The sequence below is a fragment of the Rhodotorula toruloides genome, assembly GCF_000320785.1.
Source record: "Rhodotorula toruloides NP11 unplaced genomic scaffold Scaffold2, whole genome shotgun sequence".
In the NCBI taxonomy this organism is placed as follows: Eukaryota; Fungi; Basidiomycota; class Microbotryomycetes; order Sporidiobolales; family Sporidiobolaceae; genus Rhodotorula; species Rhodotorula toruloides.
In genome coordinates, this window is record NW_015622962.1 from 546,863 (window position 1) to 562,264 (window position 15,402).

The 15,402-nt window shown below is 62.2% G+C and overlaps 6 protein-coding genes across 6 annotated transcripts; 1 reads left to right on the top strand and 5 right to left on the bottom strand.

The window, feature by feature from the left end:
- Positions 1-99: 99 nt before the first annotated feature.
- Positions 100-2,132, bottom strand: RHTO_02899 (ubiquitin fusion degradation protein 1; the record flags this gene model as incomplete). Its single annotated transcript, XM_016416571.1, has 7 exons — positions 100-496; positions 555-1,013; positions 1,072-1,202; positions 1,261-1,385; positions 1,445-1,477; positions 1,539-2,007; positions 2,130-2,132. The coding sequence occupies 7 exons, from the start codon at positions 2,130-2,132 to the stop codon at positions 100-102; spliced, it is 1,617 nt and encodes a 538-aa protein (XP_016276290.1).
- A 199-nt stretch (positions 2,133-2,331) lies between these two features.
- On the bottom strand, positions 2,332-5,155 carry RHTO_02900 (acetoacetate-CoA synthase; the record flags this gene model as incomplete). Its single annotated transcript, XM_016416572.1, has 11 exons — positions 2,332-2,472; positions 2,532-2,688; positions 2,753-3,089; positions 3,151-3,253; positions 3,356-3,414; positions 3,515-3,747; positions 3,843-3,862; positions 3,929-3,992; positions 4,055-4,740; positions 4,797-4,881; positions 4,953-5,155. 11 exons carry the CDS (start codon positions 5,153-5,155, stop codon positions 2,332-2,334), a joined length of 2,088 nt encoding a protein of 695 aa, XP_016276291.1.
- Positions 5,156-5,391: 236 nt separating this feature from the next.
- RHTO_02901 (nucleoporin protein Ndc1-Nup family protein) lies at positions 5,392-8,263 on the bottom strand (the record flags this gene model as incomplete). The annotated part of the gene is made up of 13 exons (XM_016416573.1): positions 5,392-5,450; positions 5,552-5,611; positions 5,694-5,912; positions 5,997-6,524; positions 6,582-6,759; positions 6,815-6,895; positions 6,954-7,089; positions 7,148-7,308; positions 7,366-7,495; positions 7,555-7,735; positions 7,796-7,891; positions 7,957-8,056; positions 8,123-8,263. The coding sequence occupies 13 exons, from the start codon at positions 8,261-8,263 to the stop codon at positions 5,392-5,394; spliced, it is 2,070 nt and encodes a 689-aa protein (XP_016276292.1).
- A 319-nt stretch (positions 8,264-8,582) lies between these two features.
- On the bottom strand, positions 8,583-12,127 carry RHTO_02902 (glycosyltransferase family 31 protein; the record flags this gene model as incomplete). The annotated part of the gene is made up of 3 exons (XM_016416574.1): positions 8,583-10,372; positions 10,435-11,358; positions 11,419-12,127. 3 exons carry the CDS (start codon positions 12,125-12,127, stop codon positions 8,583-8,585), a joined length of 3,423 nt encoding a protein of 1,140 aa, XP_016276293.1.
- A 288-nt stretch (positions 12,128-12,415) lies between these two features.
- Positions 12,416-14,084, top strand: RHTO_02903 (N-glycosylase/DNA lyase; the record flags this gene model as incomplete). The annotated part of the gene is made up of 4 exons (XM_016416575.1): positions 12,416-12,617; positions 12,682-12,931; positions 12,992-13,490; positions 13,551-14,084. 4 exons carry the CDS (start codon positions 12,416-12,418, stop codon positions 14,082-14,084), a joined length of 1,485 nt encoding a protein of 494 aa, XP_016276294.1.
- A 236-nt stretch (positions 14,085-14,320) lies between these two features.
- RHTO_02904 (pre-mRNA branch site protein p14) lies at positions 14,321-15,354 on the bottom strand (the record flags this gene model as incomplete). Its single annotated transcript, XM_016416576.1, has 6 exons — positions 14,321-14,424; positions 14,490-14,547; positions 14,609-14,693; positions 14,769-14,804; positions 14,882-15,012; positions 15,136-15,354. 6 exons carry the CDS (start codon positions 15,352-15,354, stop codon positions 14,321-14,323), a joined length of 633 nt encoding a protein of 210 aa, XP_016276295.1.
- Between the last annotated feature and the right edge of the window lie 48 nt (positions 15,355-15,402).

Sequence of the window (15,402 nt, forward strand, 5' to 3'; positions counted from 1 at the left end):
GTTCATGCATACTGGTAGAAAGCGATGCATTGACAGATGCGTAAAGCACAACATGAGACTAGGCGCGTACATGCAGAGGATGCGAAGCGAGAGGCACGTTCAGTCAATCTCGATGACCTCGACCGGCTTCTTCCCGCTGAGCGTGTTGCCCGACCCGCTGAAGGGCACTGTCGGCTTCTGCTCGGGCTGCGCCGAAGACGCCCTGCCCGTCGTCTGACCGCCGTTGGCCGCTGCACCGGCCGGCGCACTCGCTGCGTTCCTCGCCGCACGCCCGCTCAGCGTTGCGCCTGATCCGGTAAGGTTCGCGAATGGCGCAGCAGCCGAACGAGATGCCTCTTCCGCCTTGGCCTTCTCCGCCGCTTCGGCTTCGGAGCCTGGTGGCGGGCGTGCGTTTGAGAGGTCGAAGCCGAAGAAGAGGGCGCCAAAGGGGAGGTTGAGCGCCGCGGGAACCTGGCGAGAGCCGAGCTGGGTATCGGCGGTGACGATGCGGGGTTGGCTGTGTGGGAGAGCATTGTGAGCGAACATGCCGGGGAGCGAGAGAATGTGGGACGCACTCGGTACGGAAGATGCGGCTGTTCTCGTCCACCTGCTCAATCGCCTTGGCCTTGACACCCTTCCCCTTGACCCTCTTCCCGCCGAGGCTGTTTCCCGTACCCTTGAACGCCTCCCAGGAAGCCGGAGCCTCGTCCGTCTCTTTCCCCTTGCCCTTCGAGCCGACCGAAACAGGCGTCGCTGTTCCGCTGCCCCTCGCATCGACATCCTGCACGCCCTTGGTGTCCACGTTGAACTTGTCGCGCATGCTCGGCAGCGACTCGGACGGCTTCTTGTACTCGGGCTCGACGTATCCGACTGGAGGCGCAAAGTCGACTTCGAGGTCGGTGTCGAGGACGGAGATGGCGGGACCGGGAGGCGTGATCTCCATGATGAGCAGGCGGAAGGTGAGCGAGTGGTAGCCGATCTCGACGATGTCGCCGGCCGACAAGCACGAATAGTTGCGGAGGGCTTGCTCGAGACTGTCGAGCGGGAGGTCAGGCTGTGCGGAAAGGTGGATATGGAAAGAGCGAAACGCACACAGCCTTTGGATCGCTGATCTCGAGGAAATCAACGCTTTGCGGCTGGATCTTGATCAGCTTGCCCTTCGGGTAGCGGCCGCCAACGATGCGGATCGGGTCGCCCTCGTTCAAGCGAAGCTGGTCCATGATCTGCCGGCGAACGTGTCAAAACCGACCTCGAAGGCAGAGAGATGAGGCCGTAGCGCACCCATTGAGGCAAGTTGACGCAGCCTTCTTCGGCGATGAATTCGAGGACACCGGCGTGCGTGTTGAGTTCGGGCTGAGCCGGGTTGGTGATTTCGAAGTTGATGGGGAGCTCGATGTCAAGTTGAGCTGCGCAAGAACGAGGGAGTCAGCCATGATCCCGGCGAACGGCGCAGGACAGAACTCACTCAGCTCGTCGAGGGCCGATGGCGGCATGACGACTGCAGGACGTTGAGAGCTGTCAGCGTTCCCCTCCACGTGAATGAAGCGAAAGGTACGCACTCTTCCCGCCGTACATCAAGTTCGACCGCCCTCCACCATAGCTCCTGCCCTGCTGGACCTCGAGAATTGCCGTCGAGTACGCCCTGTACTGCCGCCTGAACGCACTCGCGGGAGGCCTCGCGAACGCATGCCCGCCAAAACCAGCCTGGAAGGCGTTCGGGTTGAGGAAGCGTCCGATCCCTCCTCCTCCTCCGCCGGCTGCTGCAGCGTACGCGCCGCCCATTCCTCTCATTCCGCCAAACCCGCCCACTCCAGCACCCGCAGCATCGTCGTCCGAGTCGTCATCGCCGGCAAGAGGCGCGGGAGGCGGCTGGTAGCGTCTGACGGGAGCCGGTTCCTGTGGGCGGTTGCGAGTGCTGGTGGACGCCTGCGCCTGCTGGGGCTGGCGGTCGTCCTCGTCGATGTACAGGTCCGAGTCGTATGCGTTCTCGTCGTCGTATTCGAAGTCCTGGAACTCTTCGTCGCTCGACTGTTGTCATCAATTGCGACGGGGAGTGTGGGACGAGGAGTGGATGGGACGGCGTGGGAGTTGAACGGGTGTGCAAGTAATGGTCAGCAGAGCCCTGTGAGGCTGTCAGTGAGCCGACTTGCCATGGCTGTGCGTGTGGGTCGGGTGTGAGGAGCGTCGCAAGCCGTCCTCGACCGTCATCGAAGTCCAGCAGCCGCTTCCTCAACTCGCTCAGAACCGGCTAGAAATGCTGGCAAATAATGTACTACGACCTGATACGATTTTCAAAAAGACCCAGAAGCCGAAACCGAGTACTGTCTAATGACCCTCCCTCTTCGTCCGCATCTACAACTTCGACTTCTCCGGCACGTCGACCAGTCGCAGCTCGGGGTGGTCGACAAAGACCTTGAGGCACTCGGGGTCCTCGGCCGAGCTCAAGTTCAGCTTGGCATAGTCGTGCCCGTTGACGAGCTTCTTCGCCGGGACCTGCAGACCGCGGACAGTGTCAGCCGCAGATCTCTGACGCCAAACAGGACGAAACACACCTCGAGACGCTTTCCGTTCGTCGTGTAGGGGATCTTGACGAGCTCGATGATCTTGGCGGGAACGTGTCGCGGCGAGAGAGACGTGCGGATTGCGAGCTTGATCTTGTCCGTCACCGACTGCCCGAGCGGCGTCTGCTTCGGCTTGACAAAGAGGATGCTGCGGTCATGAAACAGGGTGAGCAGACCAGCAAGTGCAGGAGAAAGCGAAGGTCGACACGCACAAGCGCTCGTCGCCGTCCAACAGCTTCTGCCCGATCGCCAAGCAATCCTCAACCTCCTCAATCTCCTCAACGACATTGTAAATCTCCGCCGACCCGAAGCGAACGCCCGCAGGGTTCAAAACCCCGTCACTCCGTCCAAGAACAAGCACGCCCTTCGTGAGCGAGTGGATCTCGATCCAATCGCCGTGTGTCCAGACGGCCGGCTGCTTTTGCGGGTAGGCTTCGAAGTAGGCGGCGTGGTAGCGCTTCTCGCCGCCCGGACCCCAAAAGCCGATAGGCATGTTGGGGAAAGGCTTGGTGATGACCATGTCGCCCTGGCCGTCGATGACGGGGTTGCCTGCGAGCGTACGAATAAGTCAGTGACAAGAAACAGCTGGAGATGTACGTGGCGAGCTCACCGTCCTCGTCCCAAGCTTGCAAATCCATGCCCAGCGCCATGCAGGTCAGCTCGCCGTGGTAGATCGGCTTGCTGCGGACGGCGCCGATGAAGAGCGAGCAGATCTGTCGATCAAGGACGAGTGAAGTGAGCCAGAGTTTTTTTTCTCGAGCGGAAGCTGCCCCGAGCAGGCTAGACGACCGCGAGGAGAAGGGCAGACAACTCACGTCGGTACCGCCAGTTCCGTTGTTGACCCAGACGTCCTTGTGGATGTTCAGGCGCATCCCTGTAGACACGACAAGTCAGCAATGCGTTTCTCGTCGGGCGAAGAGGGGAAGAAGAACACGCGGCTCAGGCTGCTTTCAACGTGAGCCAACGCAACTCACAGTCATACAGCTCCGGCTTAAGCACACTCCCCGCCGTCTGCACCTGCTTGACATGCCTCAAGTCGTACTCCTTGTTCGGGATGTACCCGTTCGTCTCGAGCGTCTGGAGGTAGCGGGGCGAGAGGCCGAGGATCGTGATCTTGTGCTTTTCGGCGAGAGCCCAGATGGTCGACGAGGAAGGGGAGAAAGGAGAACCGTCGAAGGCGGCCATGCAAGCGCCGCAGCCGAGAACGCTGCGGGGGTTACGGGAGAAGGTCAATGCGGGTTCGAACGCTAGGCGCGGATTCGTCGGCAGGCGCAGTTTCAGGAGGTAGACACCGCGACGTACGAGAGCATGTGGTTCCACATCTGCAGCGAGGGGAAAACGTGGGTCAGATGCAAGCGAGTGGGGAAACAGGAGAAACGGAGACGGACCATCCAGCCGAGCGTCGTGAACGTCAACTGCGTGTCCTCCGACGTCGTAGCGTTGTGCAGATTCCTACGCAAGAGCTGAAAGCATCAGTATGCGATTTCCACGAGCAGGTGGACGTCGGGACGCACTGGACCATCTTCTGCCCCAAGACCATGCCGCCGACGCTGTGCACGATGGCTTTGGGCTTTCCGGTCGTTCCCGAAGAGTACAAGATCCACACGGGGTCCATCGCGCTAACCCGCTCGAACTGGATCTCCGCCGGCGCGTCCTTGCCAAGCTTGACCATCTCGTTCCACGACATCCACGTCTTGCCCTGCTTGTCGGCGGGAAACTCGACCTGCGGCTCGCGGTCGTGGCTGAGCTGGCCGACCACAACGACGTTCTTGACGCTCGGAAGCTTGGCGAGGATCTCCTCGAGTTTCGGGTAGACGGCGAAGTTCTTGCCGTTGTACTTGTAGAAGTCGGCCGTGAGGAGAACCTTTGGCTCGATCTGCTCGAGACGCTCGAGGACGGCCGTAACGCCAAACTCGCTCGGGCAGGACGACCAGACGCCTCCGACGGCGAGAGTCGCGAGGCAAAGGACGACGGCTTCGGCGTTCGAGGGGGAGAAAGTCGCGACGCGGTCTCCGGGTTTGATGTCGAACTTGGTGCGCAGCGTGTGGGCGACGAAGCGGACTTGCTGGTACAGCTCTTCAAAGGTGAGAGACCGCATGAGGCAGTCGTCGAGGTCGGTCGACGACATCGACTTGGGCTCGACGAATGCGAGGACGGCTCGCTTGTTCGAGCGGGCGTTAGCGTGGCCGAGGAGCATGTTCTGTGGGCGCATCATTGTGAGAACTGGAAGAAGGAACGGCGAGCGAGAAGGTGCACCTCGGCGTAGTTCATGTTGGCGCGGATGAGCTGCCGGTTGATGGTCTCCATAGGCTTTGACGCATCGAAGAACGTGTTGGGATCACTGTCACAGGGAAGGAAAGGAGCGAGCGTGAGTTTGAAGTGGGCGGACGAGGAGGGAGGTAGCCAACACACGTCCTCTCGCCGATGACGCCGCAGTAGTCGTACACGGCTGTCCAGAATGCGTCGAGTGCGCTGATGGACCACGCGTGGAGCTCGTCGTAGTTGCGCAACTTGAGGTTGTGCCGCCGGTTGACCCATTGGCGGAACTTTGTGTCGGGCGCGTCGTCGATGTCCTGCGCGGTCGGGGTCCAGAAGAGCGTGCGAGTGGAAGGCATTGTGGCAGTTCTAAGCAGTCAACAGCGAGCAATACACCAGAGACGAGCGAGGAGGGCGAGGACCGGTGCGGGGCCTTGCCGCGGGGCCTTTGCCGCAACGAAGTGCCGGCTGGCCGATCAAAAACCCCTGTCGCCTCGTTTTCCCTCCTCTCTTTCTCCCACCGGAGCATCCATAACCATCGCAGCGAACAATTGGCATGTAACGCGCGTTGCAGGCGAGGCCGCGGCAACATCGTCTAGTTCCCGCCGTAGTCGACCAGCAGCTGCAGCTGCGACGCAACCTTGGTAGGGAAGCCTGCGGGTCGAGAGAGCGTCAGCGGCGAGCGTAGGTGAGCTTCAGGACGTGGTGAGGAGCACGACGAGCTGGCAGGACGAAGGAGGAGCGCGCGAACGCACGGAAGCTGCCCAAGTACTCTGCAAACTCCGTCAAGATCGCCTTGGCGCCGTTCCGCAGCGCTGCGTCGCGAGTAAGCAAAGCGGGAGTCAGCATGAGCACACAGCAAGTCAGTACATAGACGAGAACCGCAATCGAACGCACCATCCTGGACCTCCCCAATCTCGCGCTCCACCACTCTCCTCGCACGCTCCTGCTCTTCCCGGCCCCCAACAACCTGTTCCGCCGCACTCTGCATCTCCGCAGCAACGCTGTCGAGGATAGCGAGGTAGCGCACGAACGCCTCGAGGACTTTGGGAATGTCGCGTTGGGCGACGCCGTAGGGGTCTTCGGTGAGGGAGGCGCAGATCAGGTTCGAGAGGGCTGCGTGGGGGTACACGCAACGTAAGCGAATGATCAGCAACCCGGAGAAGCTGGGTGATCCGCACTTGCGCGAGCAGGACTCACCTTGGATCGCGCAAACCGTCTCCTGCCTCCTCGGCACACGGTTCCTCACGCGATACTCCATCGACACCTCAAACACCTTTCCCCTCGCCACCGCCGGCACGAGCTTGGCGACCTTCTGCTCGACGCCAACGACCTCCGCGACCATGTCAGGCGGAGGAGCGGTCTTTGCTGCGTCTGTGACGCTTTGAGCGGTAGAGGCGGAGATGAGGTGTGCGGATTGGAGGATTGAAGGGACTCGCGAGACGGCGGTAGAGGCACTCGTGAGGGCGGTCGAGACGGCTTGCTTCGCTTCTTGTGCTGCGGGGCCTTGACTGGTCGACGTGATTGCCCGCGACGCGCCTTGAAGGGCAGGAGACGAGCCGAGGGCTTGACTGGACGAGTTGATGGCGGCAGAGGCGAGCTTGTCGAAGAGTGAAGGCTTGGACGGGACGAAGACGTCGCCTGACTTGACGGGTGCGCGGTTCGGGCTTGACTGCTCGTCCCTCGCAACAGGCGCACTACTCGTGCTTGCACCAGCTCCGGAAGAAGCTGTCGAGTCAGATTTCGTCAGTATAGGACCGCCTTGTAGCGCAGCGCGAGGCGTACCAGTTGAGGACCGCCCCTTCGCCCGCTGCAGCTCCTTCCCGATCAACAGCAGACACTCCCTCGAGATCTCCGCCCATGCCCCACCAGCCGCACTGCCAGGCTTGACGTCCTTGAAAATCGCCTGGCGGCGGGACGGGTTGGTAAGGGTGAGGAGCGAAAGCTCGAGGAAGGCGAAGTGCTGGAGACGGGGGTTAGCCGATGAGAGTCGACCAGTAAAGGGGGAGGCGGCGTACCTGGTAGTACGGATCGCTGGCGCGAAGGCCGGACAGCAAGGCCTGGTTCGGGTTCGGCGCGAACTGCGAGACGAGCATGGGCTGCGCAGACGGGCAAGTCAGCAAGAGCGACGCCGTGCGATGTATCGTCGCGACTCACGTGCGTCGCATAGACATCGAAGCAGACGTGCGCCGCTTCCCATGCGAGGAAGAACAGCAGCGCAGAGGCGAACGCTCGGGTCGCGAGGGTGAGGGAATAGGCGCCGCTATGTCGCATCATGGCGTACATGTAGGGTCTGCTCGTGGCAAGACGTGTCAGCGCATTTCAATGTCGAGAGGATGCTGCAAACGCACCGGGACCAGGTCGGGAGGACATGCGCGAGGAAGAACCGCAAGACCGGGCGGCGCAAGAGGACGTAGGCGGACCAGAAGGTGAAGGTCGCCGATGTAGCGGACTGGAAGGCCGACGAGCAGCGCTTCCTGCCCGTGGAGGCGAGGCGGGCGGGAATGGTGAGCTGGAAGAGACAGGTCGTCAGTTCTCCTCAGCTTGTGCCGAGGTGGACCGGACGCACCGTTGCATCGTCGTCAAACTCGACCTGCGCGCGGTCTTCCACGATGTGCTGGACGGTCGCCCACGCCGCAAGGACGGCATGGAAGATCGCAAGGAGAAGGCGGCGCTCGTTGACCTGCCAGGCGTCTCGTCTGCGCGGGCACGACAAGGTGAGCAGCCGCACAAGTCCGAAGACCTAGAAGCAACTAACCCCTGGTGAAAGAAAAGCCAGCCGAGCCGTGCATCCCTCGAAGTCCAGCTCGCCGCCCAGATGTACGCGAAGTGCAGAATTAAGGCGGCGAGGAGGTAGGCGAAGAAAACTGGGAGAGCGAGCGATCGTTTCCGAATCGACGAGAGTTTGGAGAAGAGGGTAGGAAGAGGAGGGCGGGAAGCTGCAAGCGGAGAGCGAGGTGAGCTGAAGTTTCGGGGGTAGTAGAAACGGCGCGGCGTACTGGTGATGGTCTGCTTGCGCAGTACGAGGACAGGCAGAGTGCCCAAGAAAGCGATTGGCGCAAAGAGGAGAAGCGGAACGACGTTGAACAAGGATCCTGAATCGACGAGGTGGAGAGGTCAGGAATGGCATCAGGAGCAACGAATCGTTCTGCAGGGTCACCTGGCAGTTCTCGCGGGTCAAAGATGGCCAGATACAGTGCCACGCCCGTCGCGACCGCTGTCAAGCCGAAGAGGTTTCGCAACCGTCGCTGGAGGACGACCTGGCCACGACCGCACCGCCAGATCAGCGAGGACGAACGAAATGATCGCCAGGGGGATGCGCTCACCTTGCACAACTGGACGTAGCTCTGCGAGGGCGGCGGCGCGCTGGGTACGCTTGTCGAGGTGAGGAAGGACGAGAGGCTGCTTGTCGGCGGCGCCTGGCTCGATGAAGCGCTGGACAGCGCAGAGGGCGCAAAGACGCTCATCTCGAGCTAGCTTACAATCTCAGTTGACTCCGTGCGGAAGCGAGCGAGATGACAGAGTGCGAGGACCGGAATCAACCAACTCGCTCGAATGAGTCTCTCTGGGCGGCGATGTGAGGAGCAGCTGCGAAGACTACTCGCAAAGCACAGACCAGGGGTGAAGGCGAGGATGCCAGTTACAGCGGACCGAACCTCCTGAACGACGGAAGAGAACGACTAGACGGAAGGAAAGTGTCTGTTCTAGGGAAGCTGCTGCAAGATAGGGTATGCGGGCAAGCGTACGAGGGTATCGATGCGGTTGCGAGGGAGGAGAGCGGCGAGATTAGGCGGATGAGGCGGAGGCGGAGGAGGAAGATGCTTCGGAAGCCGAGGGTGCGGACGGTGCGTCGCTGCCGGTGGATGGCGCGGACGATGGTGACGCCGAAGATGCGGACGAGGCCGAAGGCGACGCCACGGCAGAAGCCTCCTCGACGACGGAAGCCTCGAGCGCGACCTCTCCCTCGCCAGCCTTTCTTCGCTCCTCGTCGCCAATCTCGATCTCGACGCCATCCTCCTCCGCAAGCGCCATCATCGGCATCCTTCCACCGCCCGTAATCCGTCCCAACCGACTGACCGTCCCCGCACTCGTCGACGCCGCACCTCTGCCCGCACCCGCCTCGAGTCGGGTCCCAGGAGGTCCGACGAGGCGCTCGCGATTCGCTTCAGCCCGGCGGCCTTCGACGATCATCCCGTTCGAAAGGACGATAGGCGAGCCGTACATCCTCGGCGCACCCCACAGCGCAGGGAAGACCTCGAGGCGGTCGTCGACGGCGACGAGCGCGTCGTCCTGCTCGAACCGCTGGGCGAGGTGTGCCGGCGGAGTCGAGGTGAGCACGAGGGGGTCCTTGGCGTACGGCTCAAGGAGCGAGTTAGACGAGTAGGGCGTAGCGGGGTAGGCGGGCACATCGGCTCCTCCGTCCCACATCTTCTCGCGGCCGAGGAGCGCAAGCGCAGTCTCGAAGAACCACTCGTTGCGCTTGAGGTAGTGTACGGCGACCGTTCCTCCGTGTTCGCGGCCGAGCATGCGTCGTTCGCGAACCGAGAGCGTGGCGGGGTCGAAGCGGAGAGTCGGGGCGGGGACGAAGCGCTCGTTGTACGACGGAACGGCGTAGGCGTGTTGGCCAAGACGAATCTGCGCGGTCGGCTCGTTGACGTAGGGCGCGTCGGTGTGAGGCGCCGAGGTCGAGGAGGCGGGCGAGGCGGAGGACGACCCGAGTGTCGAGTTGAGCGAGACCTGCTCGCCCGTCGACTCGCTCGTCGCCCCCTCAGCCGGCGACGGTCCATCCTCGAACGGCCCGCGAACGAGGTTATGGATCTCGTACTCGCCCTCCCCAAGCGGCGCCCTCGTCGGACCCTGCTGGACATTCGCCGCCCTCTTCCTCAGATGCGAGACAGCCCTGACGCCCTCCGGATCACGGAACAAGTCCTTCCCGAAGCGAGTCGTGCGCGCAGAGGGGATCGCGACGCCCCGGTCTGGCACGCCAGGCTGGACGCCCGTGACGGTCTTGTCCGGTTCCGAGTCGAGTCCTGCGCCGTCCGTGAGGCGGTCGACGAAGTGCGCGTCGCTCGAGGGACCGAAGACAACCTTCTCGAGCTTGACAGCTTCGGGTCCACGCCCGCCGTCGCTCCTCCATCCTTGCGTCGCCCACCTTCCGCCGCCCTCAACAAGCGCCTCGACCTCCTCCTCAATCGACAACCCCTGCGCCGGCGCGACATAGGGCTTCTTCCACCTCGCGACGGTCGAATAACTCTGCCACAACTCTCCTCCCCTCCTCAACCTCTCCTCCTCACTGATCCCCCTCCGTCCCTCGGCCCTAACCTGCTCGACATGGTCCGGGAACGTAAAGCCGCGGGAATAGGTCGTGCCGGCTTTCGGATGGTCGTAGATGTAGCACCGCTCGCTGATCCAGTGGATCGACGACGCGTTCGGGTGGTTCCGCATCCACTTCGCGACGCGCTGGTCTTCTTTGCCGATCGTCCAAGACTTGGGACGAGGGTAGGTCGCGAGGTACGAGACGAGGTCGGACGAGAGGGCGTACACTTCGCCCGCCATGAACCGGTTCCGGACGAGGTCTGCGGGCGCCAAGCGGATTGTCAGCTCCGTGCATCTCGAGCGGGAAGCGGCGCCAACTCACAGCCCCAGTAGGTGTTCTCGCGTGGCGTGATGCGCATGTGGCGTTCCAGTTCGCCCAAGTCGATGAACGAGTCGTCATCCGCCTTGACGACATAATCCGCCTTCCTGAACCCGACTCCGACCTGCCTCTGTCCATCCACCAGCCCGTCCTGACCGGGAAGGGCGTAAAACACGGGGACAGTCGCGTTCTCCGCCGCCCAGCTAAAGTACCGGAACGTCTTGCCCTTGTTCATGTTCTCCTCGACGTCGAGGACGACGATATCGTTGAACATCTCCATCTCGAGCGCGATGCGCTTGCTCCACTTTGCCCTCGGCCTCCCGAGGACAAACTTGAGCTGGACGTTGTGCGCTGCGGTTCCGGTGCGCGGATCGATAGGCTTCGAGTGCTTGGCGTACGAGAGGCGGATGGCGTTTCGGCGTTCGGCGGCGGCGTCGACGGAGAAGACGCCTACGAAGACGTTGACTGGCTTGAGAGAGTCGGCGAGGTCGTGAGGGAACGCACGCTGCTCTTGGCAGTACTGACGCCAGGGAGGCGGTTCTCGGTCGGACGAGAGGACGTTGACGAGGAAGGTGGTGAGGGTTGCGGCGAAGCAGCCAAAGAGGAGGAGCGAGAAGAGGATCGTGAAGGGCTGAGTGGGGAACCAAGGCTGGCGCAGGAGGGCGGCGAGGAAAGTCGAGAAGCACGAGCGGTCCTTGCCCGTTTTCGACGACGAGCCGGGGACGCCGCCGAGCAGAGGCGCGCTCGACTCGCCGCCGGACGAGGCGGACGACCGAGGACCCGTGTTCTTGCGACGGGTTTCAGCTCGACGGGCCCACCAGCCTGGTTTCCGCTGCTTGCGACCGATGACGGGCGACGTCTCGGGTGCGAGCGTACCGCCGAGCTTGCTCAGCAGAGCCGAGGTCTGGTAGTGGTGGTTGTGGTAGTCTGCGCGCACCGAGGCGAGTCAGCGGGAGTTGAGGTGAAGGGGAGCGACTCGCGACTCACACTCTGGCCCGTACGCATGCTCCTTCTCGACCGGGGTGTTGTAACCGGACGTATTCCTACTCCTGTTCCTGCTTCCAGCGCGATAGCTAAGGTACCCGTCGAACCCCCCGTCCGACATGGGCGCAGGACTGTGCGCCCGACTTGAGACGCGCGACGAGCCCGCCTCCAACCCGAGCCCGAACGAAGTCGAGCCCGAACCTTCGTCGCCGCTCCATGCGCCACCGCCGCTGCCGCCGTAGGTAAAGACGGTCGACGACGCGCTGCTTGATGCGCCCCCTCCTCCTCCCCCTCCGAGACCGTCCTCGAGGGCGCTCATGCCGAGGCCGCAGACGGAGCCCATCGCGGCGATCGACGACGACGAGGCAGACAGCGAGGACGCAGCGGTGCCCGTCCCGCTCGACAAGCGACTCATCGTCCCCGCTCCTCCTGCGCCCGCACGGTTCCTGAACGACGCGAGGCCCGTCGGTGCGCCGTCTGCCGAGTCGGTCGACGGTCTCGATGGAGGCGTTGAGGACGTGGATGCGGACGAAGCCGAGTCTGTGTCTGCGAGGAGCGAGTCGAGTGCTGCTGCGGATGCGGAGGGGGAGGGAGCGGCATCTCCGTGGGTGGTGGACGAGTGGGTGCGGGTGGGCGGGAAGGACGAGTGCGGTGTGTGAGGCGAGTACGGCGGTGGAGTCTGCGAGTCGTGCACGACTGCGAACGGGAGCATCGCGCTGGTTGGGTTGCTGTGTGTGTGTGATGAGGACGGGGCGAGGGTCGGGCAGTGAGCGAGTGCCGCTGCGGGCGCGGGCGAGTGTGATCTCACTAGATCCACACAGTGAGTCCACGGTCAGCCAGTGTGAGCAGAGTTCCAGCTAGAGTGGGAGTGAGCGAGAGGGAAGCGTGGCGACCGAGCAACCTGCTTCGAATCCTCTTACGTGCGGGGTGTTGCAAAGGGGTTGCCAGTGTGCTGCTCACTCTCTAACACGAGTTACTGGCACTACAGGGACTGCACGGGATGAGCTGCCTCGCGACTCCGCTGCGGCACCTCGCCCTCTCTCGCCAGCAGCTCTCGTTGAAGACGGTGTGCTTGAGCGGGCAGTCGTTCAGGTGGCACAGGTGCACGCCCATCACTGCTACTGCAGACGCACCGCACACGGCAGACAGCGAGGAATGGGCACTCGCACACGCTGGGCGCACTCTCGTCCTCAGGCAGGACGGTGCGCTCACTCTCACGAGGAGGAGGAGTTGGTATCGAGGGTTGACATCTCGCACGACTCGCAGACTCGGGCATCTACTACCGCGCACTGTACCCCTTCGCACCTCCTCACGCAGCCTACATCGCAGACCTCGCAAGCGACACCTCGACGCCCCTCCTCCGCACCTACTTCCAGCTCGACGTCGACCTCGACAGCTTGCACCGACAGTGGGCACGCGATGACCCCAAGTTTCGGAGAAAGATCGAGTTGGACACCGAGAAGCGCCTCGAGGGGATCCGTGTGCTGAAGCAGGACGAGTGGGAGACGCTCGTCTCGTGCGTTGGCTCGCTCTCCCTCTCTCTCTCGACGGCTCGCTCACTCTCTTTCGTCCACAGCTTTATCTGCTCGGCAAACAACAATATCGCCCGCATCACGCTGATGGTCAACCGCCTCTGCGCAGCCCTCGGTTCTCCCCTCCCTCACCCCTCACACTTCACCCCCTCCTGCGTCCACTCCACGTCCTCCTCCATCCCTGCCTCTCCTGCGCCCGCCCCAAACGACTCCTCACTCTTCTCCTTCCCCCCGCCCCAAGCGCTCGCAGACGAATCCCGCATCGACCCCCTCCTCCGCCAACTCGGCTTCGGCTACCGCGCGCCCTTCATCCCCTCGACCGCCCAAACCCTCCTCTCCACCTCCTCCTCCCTCAACCTCTCTCCAGAATCGTACCTCGCCTCTCTCAATCGCGCCCAGTTTACACGCGAAGGGAAAGGCATTGCAGAAGCGCGGGAAAAGTTGGTTGCGTTCAAGGGCGTCGGGAGGAAAGTCGCGGATTGTGTATTGTTGTTTGGGATGGGGTGGAACGAACTCGTACCAGTCGACACGCACGTCTTCCAAGTCTGTCCCTTCCCTCCCTTCCTTCCCCTCTCCCCCGACTCGCTGACGCTCCTCGCACAGATCGCCGTGAGAGACTACTCCTTCCCCTCCCCTCGCTCCGCATCCCTCACTCCAGCACTCCACGACCGCGTCTCGTCCTTCCTCGCGAGCAAATGGGGCCCTTACGCGGGATGGGCTCAACAAGTCTTGTTCTTTGCGGACTTGAAATCCTCTGCGGCGGGGGCGGAGAAGGTGACGAAGGTTGAGGTGAAGGAGCAGCAGCAGGAAGAGGAAGAGGAGGAGGACGAGGGGAGGAAGAGGAAGCTCACGTTTGAAGAAGAGGTACAGGCTTTGATGGCGGATCCGACGATCAAGAGGCGTCGAAGCGGAGCGGCAAAGGGAGTGAAGGTGGAGCGTGCGGTGGTGGTGGATACGAAGGTTAAGCGGCCGAGGAAGGCGAGGAAGGCTGTCAAAAAGGAGGAGGAGGAGGTCGAGGTGGATGTTGAGATTGAGGCGGCGGTCAAGCGCGAGGGAGAGGATCAAGCGAGGTTGGTGGATGTCAAGACGGAGCAGTTGGTCGCCGCGTCCGGGGTAGGGTTGGCTGGAGGAGCGTGAATGTGTTTCGTTGCTTTGGGTCTTCGAGGCGGTACCCTGTAGCCTTCGCTTCCTTCTGTTACTATCTGTTGCTTGACACATGCGCTTCTCTCCATCTCTCCCTCCGGCTCCTCCGAGCGAACACCAGAGCCAATCCGAGTAAAGTTGCGGAAAACCCTTGCACGTCCTCTTCTCCTTATCAGTACAACAAACACCTCCCTCCTCCCTCTTCTCCCCTCGCACATCCGCACAGACCACTACTCTTTATCAGGGATATTATGCTTCTTCTTCAGTTCCTCCAACTCCTTTTCTCGTCGCGCCAGGTCGGCTTTGGCTTGTTTCGCAGGCTGATGGTACAGGACTGCATCCTCCTTGTTCCGTCAGCTTGCGTGTGTCAGAGGATGAGGAGGCATGGAGAAGACGGACCAACGAGGTAGCGGTCCATCAGGTGGAATCCGTTCAAGTGGTCAAACGCGGTCTTGGCCTGCTCGTGCGCAACGCAATCGTCAGCTCCGACTAAGGGGGAAGAAGGGAATAGGTCGCACATCCATCACGTCCTCGTAGACGACGTAAGCCGTCCCCTTTGCTTTTCCTTCTGTCCCGAGCCGTACTTGTCGGATTGAGCCGTACCTGCGCGCCGCGAGGGAGTCTGAGGTCAGCGTTTCCTGGCGCTTCGCCTGGTAGAGTAGAGAGTGTGCGACGCACTTGCCGAACAAGTCATAGATATGCTCTCCCGTCGTCCTGGCAACCCGCGCGAAGACGAAGTCAGCCCTCGCCTCCTCAACGCCGGGAGGAAGAGAGAAGGTGTGAGGACGCACTTGTAATTCATGTTCTTGACGAACAAGATCCGGTTCACGTCCGGGCTCATGCGGACTGTTTGGCTCATGCTGGGCGGGTTGTCGAGGAGGTGGAGGGAAGAGGGGGCGAAGATGAAGAGTGGCTGGGGTGGCTGCTAGGTCAGAGGAGCGTCAGTATGCCGACTGCGCTACCTGGCCAGAAGCTCTGTCCTCTCGTCGCCGCTGTATCGACTCGATGGAACCGAAGCGATGAGGCGAAAGACAGCTCGACGCACGGGTGTTGGCGGGGCGAAGGCTGGTTCAGGAGGTGCAAGAGCGGTACAGTAAGCGCACAGAAGCTTTTTTGGGGCGATTGAGCGGTGAGAGCGGTGAGGGCGAATGTCGACCTGTCGTTCACCTCCTCGAAGAAGTTGGTGTCCCGCGACACGCTCACTTCGGCTCAAATCACTCGTCTTCGCGCTCAGTACTGTGCTCGAGTCGCTCTCGATAGCCATCCTTCGCCGCTCAACCTCCCACGACGTCCTCGACCTGCTCTCTCTCGC